Below are 17040 nucleotides of genomic sequence, written 5' to 3' on the forward strand. Positions count from 1 at the left end.
TTAGAGGATCAATCAATGAGCATTAGCCAGAGGATGATGAATTTGCCTCAGCGTCAGATTGACATGTATATCCCACATCGGCAAGACATCACTTGTACGCCGTCCATGTGTGCTCACAATGGCCGTGCAGCATGTAACTGACGGCCTGTCAAGCAACAGTGCATTTCCCTTGGCCTTCAGACCTTCCATGCTGTTCCGTGTGATTGAGTGATAAAAAGTTTGCACTTGGCGGACACTGACATCCTGGTGATGTAGTGATCATTAGCGTTGTTGTGCAAATCCTGCATTGACTTATGCACGTGTGATTGAATTAAGCGGCCTCTTTTTTCTTTCTCAGCCCAGCCCTGTCAGGCCGACCAGTTCTCCTGCCAGAATGGACGATGTATACCTCGAGCATGGAGCTGTGACCGGGAGGATGACTGTGCGGATATGTCTGATGAAATATCATGCAGTGAGTCACATATGGCTATTTACCACGTCATTCAAGTGCTATTTGTGTTGCTTTTAGTCAAGATGGAAAATAGGCCAGCTCCATGAATGAATAGAATACTAATAGCAGCATTTAGGCAATCTCTAATTGTTTACTCCTCACATGTAATAATGTTATGTCTAATCGGGGTATATTTAAATATACAATAAGTAAGATCTTTTTTCACTTCAATCTGTGACGAGTGATAGGGTTGCAAATTTACAATACTGACCTAATGATTACACCATCCAGCGGTGCAATTTCAAAACTCACTTTCCATTGTGCACTTGGAACTCTCAAAAGGTGACTATCATTTATGTAGTTGACTGTGCCAAAAACATTTTTGCAGTTCCCCCTTACAGAGGTTCCACCTCTAATGGATAAATATGTGCTAAGCAGCACTCACATTGGATAATTTGATGTAATTTGATTGGTGCATTATAATAAAATGTTTCTCTTTTTTTTCACATAATGTCCTTAAAGCACACCACCGAAGCCATACGCTGATGCAAATAACTGAACCTGATGACTTGTTATTTTCATTCCCATTTTAAATAAATGTTGCAGTTGTCCACCTAAAGTGATATATTAAATCCATAACACACAACGATATGTCCTGATACATGAAGTGGAGTTTTTAGCCAGCTAGTGATGGGGATCTAAGAATGGCAATGTCTGTCAGTCAGGCCGCCACTTTAGTCCAGGCAAAATATCTCCCCAACTTTTAGATGGATTGCCATTACTTGGTACGGGCATTGATTCATAACTTTGGTGATCTGTCAACTTTTCTACTAGCGCCATCATCAGGTCAAAGTCTTTAATTTTCTCAGTACTTTGGCTTGTGACTGCTAGCGGAACTAATGACATCCCCATCAACCTCAGCTGTGCTTTGTGTTCAATTAGCACAGATTGTAGCTAATTAGTACATTTATGTATGTCAACATGTTAAACTAGGATGATGAACATGGTAAACATTACACGAAGTAAACATCTGCATTTTAGCATCATTGATTGGTAGCATGCTGACATTAAATTTAGCTCGCCAGCAATTTTTTGTCCATGTACAGCTTCAGTGATGCACTAGTGGCAATTATTTTCAGTGGCCATGTTAAAACAAGGTATTGAGACACTTTGAATCTAATAATCATTTTGAAAACCACATTTTAATACGAATTATCATATCCTTGCTAGACTATTTTAGGTGTTTAATTATTGATGCCTTGACAGGCCCTCACTGATGGCATCAGTTGAGTAAAATGCATGCTTTTGTACAGTAGTTCACTGTTCTGAAGTCATGTCTCAGTGGTATTATACAATCTGTCAGCTTCAGTTAGCAAAAGTTGCAGTCTGCGTTGTGGATTAATCTTGGAAAACAGAAATGAGAAAAATACATGGCACGCCATGATGGCCTTAGCTTTTTGGAGTTCTTTGAAGATGTATTTAACCTTCTTTATGCAAGGGGAAATAGCTTTTTAAGCTGTAAAATATGTTTTCAGCAGTAAAGTTAAACTGGATGAATTACCAGCATACATTTAAAAGATGGGGGTAAGGTTTTAAGATTCTCTTTAACCACCATTTGTATTAAATCAGCCTTTTACAGTGATTGATGTTTGCCAAACGCTGCACAGTGCTGTATCGCCTCAGCCTCCCTTTGTGTGTTCTAAGCTGCTTCAATACGCAGTCACAAACAACCAGGGTGTAAGCAGTAATTAAAGTTCATGCTCGGCTTCATTCAATCATAATCAAGCTGAGCAGCAAAACATATTCTCTCCCATACTGTTGTCTGAGCTTCCTCAGGCATTACTTCTCTGTAGGCACTCTCCTGTGCAGCTCTGGCAGCTCACTTAGCTTCAGTGGAGCTACTGTGGGTTTTGGAACACCTGAAGCTCAGTGGTGGCCGCCTTAGAGATTGATGCTAATTTGGATTTTGTTTGTCAGTAGTTTAGTAGTTGTCACACAATGTCTCATATTGGGCGCTCTATTCACTTGAAGCCGTCATTACTTATGGATGCTAGTGTTCCATTTTTTGCCAGGCTCGCTGTTTACTTGAAACCATCATTATTTATGGATGTTCGTGCTTCATTTTTAATGAATGTTAAATTCCAACCAGCCATGCACTGTCAGTGAGACCTAACACATTTGTGGGAAATGTAGAAGAGACTTGTCTAATAAAGATACAATATGTCTCCTCGACAGCACCTAAGGTATTCCAGGCAGCAGCAGATGCCAACAAATCAATTCAAATGTAGGCTTGCATTTCATACTGAAGTCAATAACGCTTCAGGCATCCAGAAAGGGTATTTGAAAAGTACTGTATATACAGTATCTCAAAATTGGAAACAAGAATAATATCTGATGGGAAAACAAATGCCAATCCTGACAATGTCATCAGTCCACAAAATGCAGTATTCCTATACTTACTTCAGTACTGGTAAAGAGTATTGAAGCTATAACGATAACATAGACCAATTTAGTTCATGAAGTCTCTTTGAGATATATATATATATATATATAATCATGTATCAGCAGCAAACACTTGTGCACATAAAGAATTGTATCTTTATAGGGAAATTGGAGGAAACTTTAGGAGACATACACTTCCAGGATTTGCAGTGTGTGCAATAGGAGCCACAGGTGCAGATAAATAATTACTGAAATGAAAAGGTGGCTGTCACTACATGGTGACTGTAATATGTCAACCCAAGTAATTTAGTTAATTGCAATATTGCTGATGCTTGTCCCCAAGACAAGTATCTATACATGCATCATTTCCCACTCCCTCTCTGCCATGAACTTAATGTGGAATCATCTCATAGTAGGTTCAGAGTCTATATCATCTGCATATATATATACCATGTCCACTCAACCACGATGTAACTGTTGAGTTGCAGCTCTTTGTGGGATGATTGTTTTTTTTGTTTCAGGGCCAGGTGTGTTTTTACAGGTATTGTGACTGGAGGCATTGATCAAAAGAGGACATGTGAAAAAAGTACTTGAATAAAACATGGTCATGCATTGCTCCCTTTAGTACAAAGCATTAATCAAAAGAGGAATTTCAGATTGTTCTCAACTTCTATTCCTCTTCCATCCAGGGTCACAAACTTATACCGACAAGTATTTCTGAAGATATAGCACCTGAGCTACAATTGGAGATCCTGGATTGGAGATTATAATTTTAATGGGTCACAGTAATGTGATCAGCACATACACTATATGCATATTTTAGCCATGCTAGTAGCATAGCTTAAGGGATGGCAATGTTGGTCAGTCAGTCCACCACTTTAATCCGAACTGAAATATGTCAGGAATTATTGAATAGATTGTTAAGACATTCATGGTCCCCAGAGGGTGAATCATACTGACTTTGGTGATCCCCTGATATTTTCTGATTAAGCTTAAATAATGCGGAGATATACTTTTCAGTATTAAACTAAACTAGCTAACTCACATGATAGTGAATAATAATAGCATAGGTTTTAGGAAATGGACTTGTGGCAGTTCCCAGTTTAAAAAAAGCAATTTCTGATAATTTATTTGAGTGTAGAATTGCAGCGCAAATATGTGTTTGGCTTAGACTGAGATTGCATTTTATGTGTACCTCTATACAATCCTTTTTCAGCATTCCCCACCTGTGAGCCCCTCACTCAGTTCAGCTGTTCCAATGGACGATGTATCAGTGTGAAGTGGCATTGCGATTCAGGTGAGGACATAGAAATAAAATCATAGAAATAAAAAGTGGGGTCATAAATTATATGTTTTGTTAGATATTTTTACCTTGCCTTCATGATTTTGCAGCACTTTGAGATTTGTTTGAAATGTAAAGTGCATTACAAATAAAATGTAGTATTATTATTATTTTTATTATTGTGTTTTTTCTGTTGATTTAACCATTGCATATTTTTGTGTATTTGTGAGGTCACACCTTTTATTATTTGTATTTGTGCATGTGTGTAGATGATGACTGCGGAGATGGAAGTGATGAAGTGGGCTGCACCCAGTCCTGCTCCAACTCCCAGTTCCAGTGCACGAGTGGCCGCTGTATCCCAGACCAATGGGCCTGTGATGGTGACAACGACTGTGGCGACTTCAGTGATGAGAACACGACCTGCAGAGGGGGATCAGCATGTAAGAGTGCCCGCATTACCTTTTCCAAATGCCGTGAAGTGTTAAGTCAGATAAGAAGTAGGTAGACTAGCACAGCCCTTCCAGCACATCAAAATGTTAGTAGTATGAAGCCAATGTAGTAATATTATTATACTATGCAGCACATATTAAGTCGTTGCCACTAGGGTGTTCTCTTTTTTAATTTCTTGAAAGATCTGTCTCATAGCAGGCTTGTCTGGTAGCACCTTTATGTAGCCTTGTTGAGCTGTCCTTGTATTTGTTGTTGTGTGCTAACGATTGTATTTGCAATTTAAATCAATGTTTAAATTTAGGTCTTGTAAGTTTAGCAATGAATCAGCTTGAGTCCAATAACTTTGTTTTCACAGTCATGTGTGACTCATCTTATCTAGCCTCCGTTCGGGGGAATTTTACCATCAGGAGTTGAATCATTTAATCGAATTACCACACAAACCTCATGCAAGCTCCTAGAAACTCACAGCTCACTTGCTTGTCACTAGAATGTGTAGACTATTCATCAAACCGTTTCCTGATGGGAACTGCAGGCATCTCCGCTCCCCCGTGTATTCTTCTGCCTTTACCCCGGGGGATTGAATCTGTCTTAGCTTTGCTTCGACTGTTGAAGAAATCTTGTTTTGGGTTTTAATTTTAAGTATTAAGCAACTGGTTAATCAGATTGAAACCATTATATGCACAATGCCACGACTTAAATTAATGCATATTGCTGTTTATTATGTCCTGCTGAAAAAAATGTATAATGAATCAAGATAAATCACAAAGCTCTTTGGTGTTATTCTAGTTATCTTGGTGTTACATGTTTTAAAACTAAAATATAAGATATGTAAATATTAAATCATTATGGAAACATCTTAAAAAACAAGTGTATTTCACACTGCCATTTAGTTTATGCATTCATTATCATGAGAGGATGTGTCCAGTTACTCCTAGCATTGCAGCATACAACATAATGGTTATGGGTTTCAGTTTATTTTATTTGTAATGAAGCCCCTCTCGAGAAAGATATAGTGACCAGAGTAATTACACAAGACAGAAACATCTTCGAGACATAAACCTTAAATGCTGGCAGTGAAACAGCGTCCTCCTTTGCAACTAACTGACCCATTATTGTTGCCATATGCCCTGCTTGCAAATATAAATATATGTGTAAAAAAGATATAAAATAATAGTTCAATGCTGTTGTGCCTTTGCCGCAGATCTGTGAAATAGTAATTGCTGAATGACTTGTTTCAGCGCTACCATCTGTGATTGAGTGCAGTGGAGAGGAATTCCACTGTGTCACAGATGGAACCTGCATCCCAGAACGCTGGAGATGTGACGGAGACAAGGACTGTGAGGATGGGAGTGACGAGAAAGACTGTGAGGGCACCAAAAGGATGTGTGACCCCAAGGCAAAGTTTACCTGCAAAGATACAGGTAGTGAATACAGAACACAGCTAAACAACACACTGAGGTCAGAAGTGAAGGATACATTGATGACAGTTATTTTTATGTAAAAAGGAGCTACTGTTTACTGTAAATTGTCATTGTACAAGTAGTGAACTGATAATTAATACATACAGTATAAATGTTATATGACATGTCTTCTAGGAGTTTTGGATAAAGTCTGATATTGTATACACTGTATAGTGTTGATTTTCACACTTCATTAGTCAACTGACTCTGACAATTATGGTTGGTCTGTTGTATAAACTCAGATTCTGTGGCATGAAAACTAAATTCATCTTGCATTTGAGTTCAATAAGTATATTGTGCATCATTCGCCTGAGACAAATGTTATAGTTTTAGAACCACAGCAGCCTGGCAGAACTAATTTGAGCACAGAGGACAGAAAACAAATCATCAGAGAGAAAGCCAAATCAGCTGACTTGATTTTTGACTATAGTATTGCATTGAAAGCATGTAAAGATACCTGGAATAAAAAAACTGTCCTAATTTTTTTATTATGTGTGTAGGTTACATCATGCATGATTGACAAAACTTATTTTTAATTCACTAGTAAATTAAGCATGATGGTCTGAAGAGTGTGATGAAGTTTGAACATAAATCTTTAAGTCTCGTGAACAGATGACACAACAAAAACTTTCACTCTTGTAATTAACTTCCATATTGAAAGATACAATGAAAATATATTCTGAACAAACAAAAGTACATTTTCGTGCCAGTCTTTTGCGCAGGTCTTAAGAGAGAAGGAAAGTATCTCAGTCATTTCATGAACATTTTTTCTGTGTGTATCAGTTACAAATGAAGCTGCCAAATGGATCTCTTCCCTTTCATAAACTCTCTGACAGGCTCCAGAGGCTTAACCATTCTCCACTTTGGAGCAGTGCAGTGAAGTTTGCATGTACTTGTTCAGCCAATTAGGACAGACCATTTAAGTGGCCTGTTTAAACCCCCCATGTACCCAAACCCAGCATCCACTTTCTTTCAGCAGCTGAAAGGAGAAGGTCAGAGAAAGATTCTGTTTCTTTCTGTCTTTAGCTCCGTAGCTTTCTGCTCATCCCTTGACAGTATTATCAAGAACGGAGGCAATGCTGCGTGGGGAAGGGTTGGTTAGACCACACAATTATTATTCACTCTAATTCAGAAGTGTCACACCCTTGTGCACTAATGCAGTTCATTCTGTCCTCCCCAGAAGAACAGAGTGCCCTCTCCAACACTATTCAAAAAGGTTTCTGAATGGGGCCATCTTAAGAGTGCTGATGGATTAAAGAAAGAAAAAGATGGATTTGTTTCTTTTTTTTTTTCAATTTTACCAGAGGAAACAAAAATATGAGACTTATTCTAGACCTATACCTTTCCTGGACATTCAACCTTTGGGGTTGGATGTATTTTCACAAACAAAAATAAGAATTTTTGTTGTGGAGCTTATTCTCAATTAAATAATACAACAAAATAAACTTGGTTTAGCAACCCACACAAAAGTTAATTTGAAAAATATGAAGGAAAAACAACAAGTCAGCTCAAACAAAGAACAGCTTAACATATAGGAAGAGTGCAATAGTAAATATTTATCTAACTACATATTTTATCGAAATGGACGGTCCAATCTCTCCCCTTAAAGGTATCTTAATCAAAGAGTGATGGTTTAGAAAAGTTTCTCCTGTATATGTAGGCATTTTGGATTTCTGAATGCCATCTTGATTTTTTGGAACCTGACACCAGGTTTGACAGTATTTGGACAAGAGGGTTTACTTACTGTAAATATGAACAGCTGAATTTTTTCAACGGCGCTTGTTAAATATACACAGTTAAGTGGATACGGGTCACCTCTATTCTAATTGACAGGTTGCTTAGGACTTATCAATGACAAGGTAGCCCCACCCTAAAGAATACCCTGGTTTATTGTTAATTCCCTCTAAATGGGACCAATATTTACTAAATGAACATCTTTGAAGAAGAAGAAGGCCTTATGCTTTAATGAATCAAATCTTTTGAGTTATAAAACAAAAACAGGTAGAAGACACCGATTAAATACGAAGGTCTTTATCAATGTAGCATTCTTTATGATAAGGGGAAAAAACATAACAACGGAATTTACTCATCTATTATTTAAAAATAAATATTCTCTGCTCTGTAGGAAATCCATCTGTGGATATGTTGCATTTTTGTTGAATTAAAGATGAAAGTTTTAGATGTTTGAGCTTTTCTATATTTGGAAAGAATATAAAATTTTTATTTCCTACTGAAAATAATATGAAATGGTTATGCTTATTAAACCCTCTTAGCTTTCTAAAGATACATACACTCATAAAATCTATCAGGTTGAAGTTGTGGGACTTTTGTGCTTTATTCTTTCACATGGAAAAGTTTGTGCAATTGAATAGCAAATAAGCTTGCATTTGCATATGTGCAAGTGCAACTACACTGTATTTTGCAAAGTTTAGAAGCCAAACATACACACCGACACAGCAGTCGCTTCAGCCTCCCACGTCGGTTTGCACTGATCTGGTACCGAGCATAAACCAGTGGGATCTCAAAACTCTATGATGTAGCTTTGATGGAAAAAGTGTAAATTGGAATATGCTGAAATCCAAGCGATACCTGGGAGAGCGCAAAAATGATACATCCCAATATGTGTATTATCTTTCTAACCTGCACAGGGAGGGAAAAGAAAGTACTCTCTATTGTAGATATCAGCGTAATGAATATAGATCTTGTGTGGATTTTTTTCTCAAGTCAAATATTTAGCACAGAATTGAGAAAAACTTTGTTGTGGATTCAAGACCCCTGGGGGAAAATAGCTGGGCATCTAATTATTCCAAATGTATGAAGGAACTGAGTAATGAAACATTGGTCTAATCCAAAGTTGGAAATGCAAACACTAAATGTACTAGTTAAATTCCAGTTTTTTAAGGCAGGGATCTTTTTTGTGAACCTCATATAATTCAATAATACTTACTGCAAGGAGGTCGCATAGTCTCAACTGCAGTGAAACTTGGAAATGCTTAATTTTTAAGTGCTTAAAACGGCTAATGTCTACTAACATCTCATTCTCTAAAGGCAAGTGTATCACAAAGAGCTGGGTGTGTGACGGGGACATTGACTGTGAGGACCGCTCGGATGAAGAGTCCTGTCAGTCTGCTCTCTGCAAGCCACCCAAGTACCCTTGTGGCAACGACACATCTGTCTGCCTCACACCTGATAAGATCTGCAATGGAAAAGTGGACTGTGCAGACCGCTCGGATGAAGGACCCATCTGCGGTAATGTTTGTTTTGCATGTCATATCTTTTTGTTTTGTCCTCCTCCAAGATGCTGAAAATGATACTTCAAGTAGACTACATGGCCTGGTCATTATACACATGTGACTGCTGAAAATCTCATTCCCCTGCCATGGCCATTAGTATACTGCTGAAACAGCTGCCACTCTTCTGGGAAGGCTATCCACAAAATGTTGGAGGTTAGGCACTGACCTGGCTCTCGGTCGCCTTTCCAGTTCATCCCAAAGGTATTTGATGGGGTTATGGTAAGGGCTCTGTGCAGGCCAGTCAAGTCCTTCCCCACCGAGCCTAAAATCCTTGCTTTGTGCATTCCATCCAACCATCCATTTTCAGCTGCTAGTCTGGGTCATAATGGCAGCAGGCTAAGCAAGGTAGCCCATACGGTACTGTTTTGGCCTTTTTGTCTTTCACAAACTGTTTCCACCTACTTGAAAGCTCTGTACTGTAAAAATAAATATATATACATAAAATATATAATTTTATTTTGTAGCATTACATTTTCCATTACCTGGAACTAAGGAGTCTGACAAAATAGTACACGAAAATATGAGTACAGATAATCAAACACTCATCCCTCATGGTCAATTTGAGAGATCGTAAAAAGTGTCTTTAGCAGTTGAATTGTGTTAAATACTATAGATTCCAGTACAATACCACAGACAAGCACATCTATATGCTGTGTATGTCACAAACAGCCATCATTTTGGCTAAAAACCTTACTTGTGCCTGGCCTTCTGGAGGGTGATAGACTGACAAGAAAGATTTTGAGAAGTATAAATGGATCTCGTGATACTTTAAGCTATAAAAACTTGTCAACTTTGGAATCCATTTCCAACAAAATTCAAGCTGGCCATAGCTGCTGTTCTTCAGGGGGAACTTTTTATAGCTACACTTCAAGCCTACAGGAGGTGAGTGTTTGATACTCAAAGATATATTCTGGGTAAATAATCACTTTATAGTCAAACAAACAACAAAAACTGTCAAAAATAATGACTTCCAGGAACTGATTTTGGATGTTGCAATGATCCTACTGTGTTGAGTTTCTTTGATTGTCATTTCTTGCAAGGATAGAAACACTGGAGTTAATGACGTTGGTTTAAGAGAAAACAAAGAACACTTGCATCTGAATAAACCACATTTACATTGCAAATTAAAACTGCAGCACATTCTTCTGTGCAACTCTTTGAAATATAACTCTTTATTATTATTATTCAGAATTTACTTTTTGCCGTCTTAGAGTTGCTAGAAATTAATTGGAAAAGTTGAAACGCTGTCACATCTTCCAAGAGGTCCAGGATGTGTTACCTGCTGAGGCACCTCACAGCACTTGTACAAACTCTCACTTCAATTTTTCATCTTATATCATGGGATGTCGAAGAACATGTCCCAGTGGGGTCCCTCTATACCCTATCCTTCACATTCATCAGCTTAGAGACGGACGAGGAACAAGCAGAATGTGTTGTCTCAGAGACCAAAGGGACAGAACATGAACTAATACTCTGGCTTCCTGATGATGGCAAATGTGGAAGTGTTTGTCCAGCAGCCTTCAGAGGGAAGAAAAAAGATCTCATGTGACCCTAGCCATCTAATCTCTTGAAGTGAGCAGTGTAAACATGGTGGTTCATTTTCTAGAGCGTCACTAACCACGCCTCAGGGGGGCCCTACAGGACCTTCAAGTGTCTGTGTTGTCATAGCTAAAAAGACCGCTTCTGCCCCCTCATAGGCAAGTATGTGTTCAGAGGGACCTTGAGGGTCTGATTGATTTGCACCCCTCCGCCCCCCGTTGAGAGAGCGCAATGCTGTTCTTGCCCACCTTTGAAAAGACCGTATTAATCACAGTGTGAAGATAGACGCCAGACCAATATACCTTTCCATCTTGACCTAGCAGCTTCTAACAAAAACCAGGTGTAGGGAGAAAAAATCCTTTCTAACAAAATAAAAGAGCATGAAGATTAGACATGTCTGTCCTTATATCACTTTTAAAAAGGACAGTGCATAATGTTCTTTTCCTGTTTTGTTTTTGAAGCAGTGATGGAAATAAATGAATGAATTCACAGAGAACCTGCTGTATGAGGGCTTTCTCATTGTACAACAACTTTATCTTCATTAGACTGTGAACACACTCCTTATGCTTGACATATGATCTCTGTCTCTGAGGTAAAAATATGATATCCTTGTGACATTATGTTCAAACATAAACCCTTAAGATACTTTCTTACAGAGCCACCACACTTATGTATTTTTCAGATGTCCTTCTGAGTCTCAGTCTCTCTTACAGTTCTAAAAAAAAAGTTCTGTACAGTTTCTAAAAAGATGTTGGCCTTTCTTCACCCCAGATATGTGTCTTGTAGCCAGAGGGGGCTGCAGTCACCAGTGCACTGTGGCACCAGGGAAAGGGGTTGTGTGCTTTTGTCCCCCTGGGCTTCACCTGGACTCAAGCAACAAGACGTGTGAGGTTGTGGACTACTGCAGCCGTCACCTGAAGTGCAGCCAGGTGTGTGAGCAGTACAAGACCACAGTGAAGTGCTCCTGTTATCCAGGATGGAGGCTCGATGCAGACGGAGACACCTGTCACAGCACAGGTAACAGACCCTAGCTTTTTTGTTTTAGTGACGCTTTTGGCTATCACGATGGCCTGTGTCTGCAGTAATATTAATTTGGGCTCACTACTAACTCTGAAGTCTTTCAATGTGGTTGGGATCATTGTTTTTAGACTGTATTCCTGCAATGTTGGCACCATTAATAAAAAACTATGAGTTGTAAGTATCACTTCTTAATGCAAGATTCACACCATAGATAAGAAAAACTGGAAAACAACAAAAGTCAAACTACAGAACACAAAGGTTCTTGTGTTAGTGCTTCAGAGTGCGGAAGAAATTCAAGAGTTGGTCTGAAGAATAGTAAAAGATAGTGAATTAGGGTACTGTCAGGTCAAATTCAATCAGTGTCAAATCTGAAGAGGCATCTGGGCAATGAGTCCTGTCTGTTTTTATCTGTACTGATGCTGAGTGAAGGCAGTGTTCTTTCCTTCTCAAACCAACAGAGCTTTGTTACTTTATTCAGCTGTGCAGAAGTTCATCTCAGGCCTAATCCCATACAAACAGAAATGTTTTGCCAGTGTAGTATCACATTATAAATTAAAACTTTCCACCATTGTTATTGAATAATCTACTTGATGAGATCGGTCGGTAACCGTTTGGAATGCAGGAGTTTCACACACATGCTGCAAGCTTGTCACATTCAGATTTATATACCTCGTTTTGATTGCTTGCTTCTCTATTCCACTCCAAGATTGATGGCAGTTGCAACTCTAATCTTACATTAACACAGGAAAAGAATACACAATTCTCTCTGGAAGCCGATCAGAATTCTTCAGCTTCATCATAAATCAAATTTTGCATCCCAACACACACATTCCAATTTAATCTTGAGAGAGGTGTTATTGGATTCTTTGTGAAGTCCCGAGCACACATCCGCTTCTCCTTTTGTTGTACACATCTCAGTTATAAAAGATTTGCAAGTGCAAATCTTCTCTCAGATAGCATTGCAACTAGTTTGGTAATAACACCGAAATGTGTCATTGAAGCAAGGACACTATTTAATTGCATTCGTGGGCAAAACGGTCTGTTCCCTAAAGCGTGTTTTAGTCTAGAGTGCTGTGAAGATAAGCCTTGGAAAAAGGCCTATTTTTGAAAGATTGTGTGTGTATGTGTGGTTTCTATGTGTTGATGAATTAGTTTGAATCTGTACAATTGTCCGTGTGTGACAAATTCCGAGTGTTAGTTGTACAAACATTTCTCAGAGGCAGCAATAATCTTCCTGATTGAGCTAAACCTCAACGGGTTAGGCCGGAGAAGTTCAGCATGCGAGCACTGTTGCCGGCTTTAGGACTTGTCATTAGATTTAGTGGCATATTAGAGACACTAAGAAATATATTTCTCAAAAGAGGCGACTTACAAATGTATTAACTTTTTAAGAAGATGGAAAAATGTAATGAGTTGATATCCAATATGTTTTGCTACAGATTGGTTTGGCTGCAACTGATGCATATAAATGTGCACTACATGGTGGTGTAAACTAGTGAGATGTGTTTGAAAGTATGTCCTGTACACTGGATCAGGAGAGAGGAAGAGAGCAAGCTGAAAGAAAACATATATTGAACTAAAAATTAAGGTAAATTGCTTCAGTTCCCCTGCACCCTACATGTCCACCATATTTTGATGTAATTCAATCACATACACATGCATTGCTTGTCAGCAACAGTCATTCAGTGGTGGAAGAAGTACTCTGATCATTTACTTAAAGCTAAAGTGCGGGACTTTTACATATAAATAAACAGACATACACTTACATACAAGTCCTTGTAAGACAAGTTCACACAATTCAAAAGATTAAGTCTATCACTGCCAGGTAAATATCTCTCTACTCGCAGTATACCAGAGGTTTAATATCGGGTGTTTGTGGTGACATTCCTGCACTGGTGGACCGGTAGTGATGTGTTTTATGCCATCCAGCAATGGTTGGTTTGCCAGAGCTGAAGAGGGGAGCAACCTAGCAGCAGCAACTCAGTATGGCAGAGCCTAAACGTCGTAAGCGCATAAGTGTTGTGTAATTACTGTCACTGTCAGAGGTGGGAGACAAAAGTTCCGCACTGCAGGTTTAGGTAAAATTAGTAATACCACTGTAAAAACTCTCTGTACAAGTAAATTTCCTGCACTCATAATTTTACTTTATTAAAAGTACTAAAAGTAAAAGTACTCATTATGCAGAATGGCCCAATTTAAAATAATGTATATTATATTATTGGATTGTAATTATTGATTGATTATGTATGTATAATTTTAATGTGCAGCGGGCAAAGGTAGGGCTAATTTAAATAAGCTAATTTAATGAAAAATAAACAAATACCTTTTAAAAAGTACCTAACATAATAAATATTGTTGTAAGTGGGCTTCATGTTCAGTCTGAGTGCACCTTTTAAATATTAACCACCTGGTGCTGTAGTATGAAGAGATTTAAGGGGCCTGGAGGTGAATTAGGGCCGAGGACTTTCTGACCAATGATAAACTGTGACCTTGCTTATCAAGGTGTAACCAAAACGATTTTAGAGGAAATGTATTTTCCTCAAAGTAAAATGTGTGAATACATACTTGTAGGTAGATTTGTGTGGGTGTGTGTGTGTTCATCGGAGCGTGCCTGTGTGCATGCTTGTGAGATATATATATATATATATATTTCAGAAAATTCATTCAAGCATTTAATACATTCAAGACACACTCATGTTACTGCCACTGCAAAACACTTACTCAATACTGCACATGTTATTACACATTGTCAATTACCAATTTACTGAAAACATCGCTCAGCCCTATGTGGCACTCGAAAACCGTGCTTGTTTCCTGTTTTTCTTCTTGGCCAGATCCCTTTGAGGCTTTCATCATTTTCTCAATGCGGCACGAGATAAGACGAATAGACCTTCACAAGCGGGACTACAGCCTGCTAGTGCCGGGGCTGAGGAACACCATTGCACTAGACTTCCACTTTAATCGCAGCCTCCTTTACTGGACAGATGTGGTGGAGGATAAGATCTACAGGGGAAGGCTCTCCGAAACTGGCGGTATGTGCGCACACACACGTACACAAACAATTTCTACATATCTAAAGACTGCAATGATGTATAGGCTAAAGAGAGTGTCTTGCTGATCTGTACTCCAGCAGCTGTAATGGATGTCTAAGGTACTGCTGGTGATAAGGCTCTGTTTTACTCTACTGTCTTTACACATACTCAGCTGTTATACAACGAGGTGAGATTGTCTCTCCCTGAAAATTTATGTCAGATTGACCAGAGTTAAAATAAAAATACTGCGGCGCTTCAGCAGTTGTAGTACAGGATCTCCCCCTCATAAAATGATGCACCAGAACTTCTCATTCACCTTGTATATTTTTGTGGGTGGCAGTACATTTACTGGGTTCTCCTGCCTTTATTTCCCTCTGCAGAGCTGCAGAAATCGCCTCTTAGCTGTACCTATCCCACTATTTGTTGAGACGCACATAAAAGCCTCAACATCCGAGAATAATTGTAACAGCTAGATTATGAATATTGCGGGGAAATCATTGTACCATGCTTAATGGAACGAAAGCAAAGCAGTCTTTTGCTTTGAGAATGTTTTCCTGAGCACTGTAAAGAGACACCATCCAGCCACGCTGCCCCTTGACTATAACGTATGTTTGTGTTACATTGTAATGCTGTTGTGTTGTTAATATTGTTTTTTCAGGGGTGACAGGGATAGAGGTTGTTGTGCAGCATGGTCTGGCCACCCCAGAGGGCCTGGCTGTGGACTGGATAACAGGGAAACTGTACTGGATTGACAGCAATCTTGACCAGATTGAGGTGGCCAAGCTTAACGGAGATATGCGCACCACACTGATTGCCGGAGGCATGGAGCATCCACGGGCCATTGCTCTCGACCCAGGGCAGGGGTATGTTGTGCACTTACTCCCACATACAGCGCTTGCTGGTAGCTGTGCAAACTGAGATTATTGGAATAAAGTAAAATGGCGACCTCCTTGTATTTCTCACTTCTGCATCTGCCTTGATGTATGAAGATGTCTGCCGTGCTAAGGTCCATTAAGGTAGCAAATATGGAGTACATCAATAACAGTGCTGTGTGCTCCATTCCAGTAATGACAACTGATGTAGCTAATCCCCCACCACCACCATTGCTCCTGCTTTATATGCTTTACTACCCTTTCATTCTTGTTCTCTGGCAATGTTTTTCTTTAGCAGTTTAAGCAAGACCTTCAAATAAAACCCCAAAATATGCTCTGTTTTTTTTATACATCATTCCCCTCTGGGCCAATTTTCAAAATCATGGTTGTTTATCCCACTGAGAGACATGGGGAGAGTTATTGTAGACTGATCTGTGGCTCTGTAATAGCAGCCTTCCCTTTGCCCTACAGTCAGGAAGCAAGACTTCAGAGAAAACACAGCATCTATTATAGTACAGTGCATTGATTATAATTTGTTTTTCTTGGTATAACAAGTGTTACAATAAGCTTCTTATTTTGTTAAATTATGTTATTGGATGGTGTCACACTGGGGGAAACAGATTTGACTCATTATTAGCCACTGATGCAACACACCTGGGAGGATTTGATATTGCATGTTGTTTTGGAAATTTGAAACTTTACCATCCCTTTTAGAAATGAAACTGAACTACCTAAACAGGAAACATGAGGGACAAAGAGGAAAATCCTCATGTCAAAAGCCAGAGTTATGATATCTTATGTTGCAAGATGGCTTAACACAGCACACATTTGTATTTGTTTGTCACGTTAAAATTCTATTATTTATAATCAAATAATAATTTTTTTTGTAACAAGGCACATTTTCTTGTTATAATGACATGTCAACAACAACTATATTCTTATAATAAGAAACATATTTCATTGTTGCATGTGTATGTGGTGTGTGTATGTTTGGGAGTTGCCCACTAATCTGTTTGTGTGTGTTTCACTATTTATGTTTTCCTTACATTTTAATCTGTTAATGAGATTTACTGAGCGGTAAATGGTTTTATAGCTCCTCTTGGGACGCACATTACAAAACATCATATTTGTTCAGCATTTTGTCATTGTAGTTCACTGACAATAAACAGCGATTGTTTTACTGTTGGCATAGTCTTACATTTGTGCAAGATTTCGTGGTT

At 38.8% G+C, this 17040-nt stretch overlaps 1 protein-coding gene across 1 annotated transcript in view; it reads left to right on the forward strand.

Moving 5' to 3' along the window:
• lrp1bb (low density lipoprotein receptor-related protein 1Bb) overlaps positions 1 to 17040 on the forward strand; it is a 288718-nt gene that overhangs the window by 144367 nt on the left and 127311 nt on the right. The window contains exons 18-25 of the mRNA XM_046053790.1: positions 338 to 451; positions 4089 to 4169; positions 4424 to 4594; positions 5843 to 6025; positions 9113 to 9313; positions 11668 to 11913; positions 14751 to 14948; positions 15607 to 15811. Coding sequence (XP_045909746.1) covers positions 338 to 451; positions 4089 to 4169; positions 4424 to 4594; positions 5843 to 6025; positions 9113 to 9313; positions 11668 to 11913; positions 14751 to 14948; positions 15607 to 15811 — 1399 coding nt within the window. The remainder of the gene's footprint in view (positions 1 to 337; positions 452 to 4088; positions 4170 to 4423; positions 4595 to 5842; positions 6026 to 9112; positions 9314 to 11667; positions 11914 to 14750; positions 14949 to 15606; positions 15812 to 17040) is intronic.

This window comes from Micropterus dolomieu, linkage group LG07, assembly GCF_021292245.1.
Source record: "Micropterus dolomieu isolate WLL.071019.BEF.003 ecotype Adirondacks linkage group LG07, ASM2129224v1, whole genome shotgun sequence".
In the NCBI taxonomy this organism is placed as follows: domain Eukaryota; kingdom Metazoa; phylum Chordata; class Actinopteri; order Centrarchiformes; family Centrarchidae; genus Micropterus; species Micropterus dolomieu.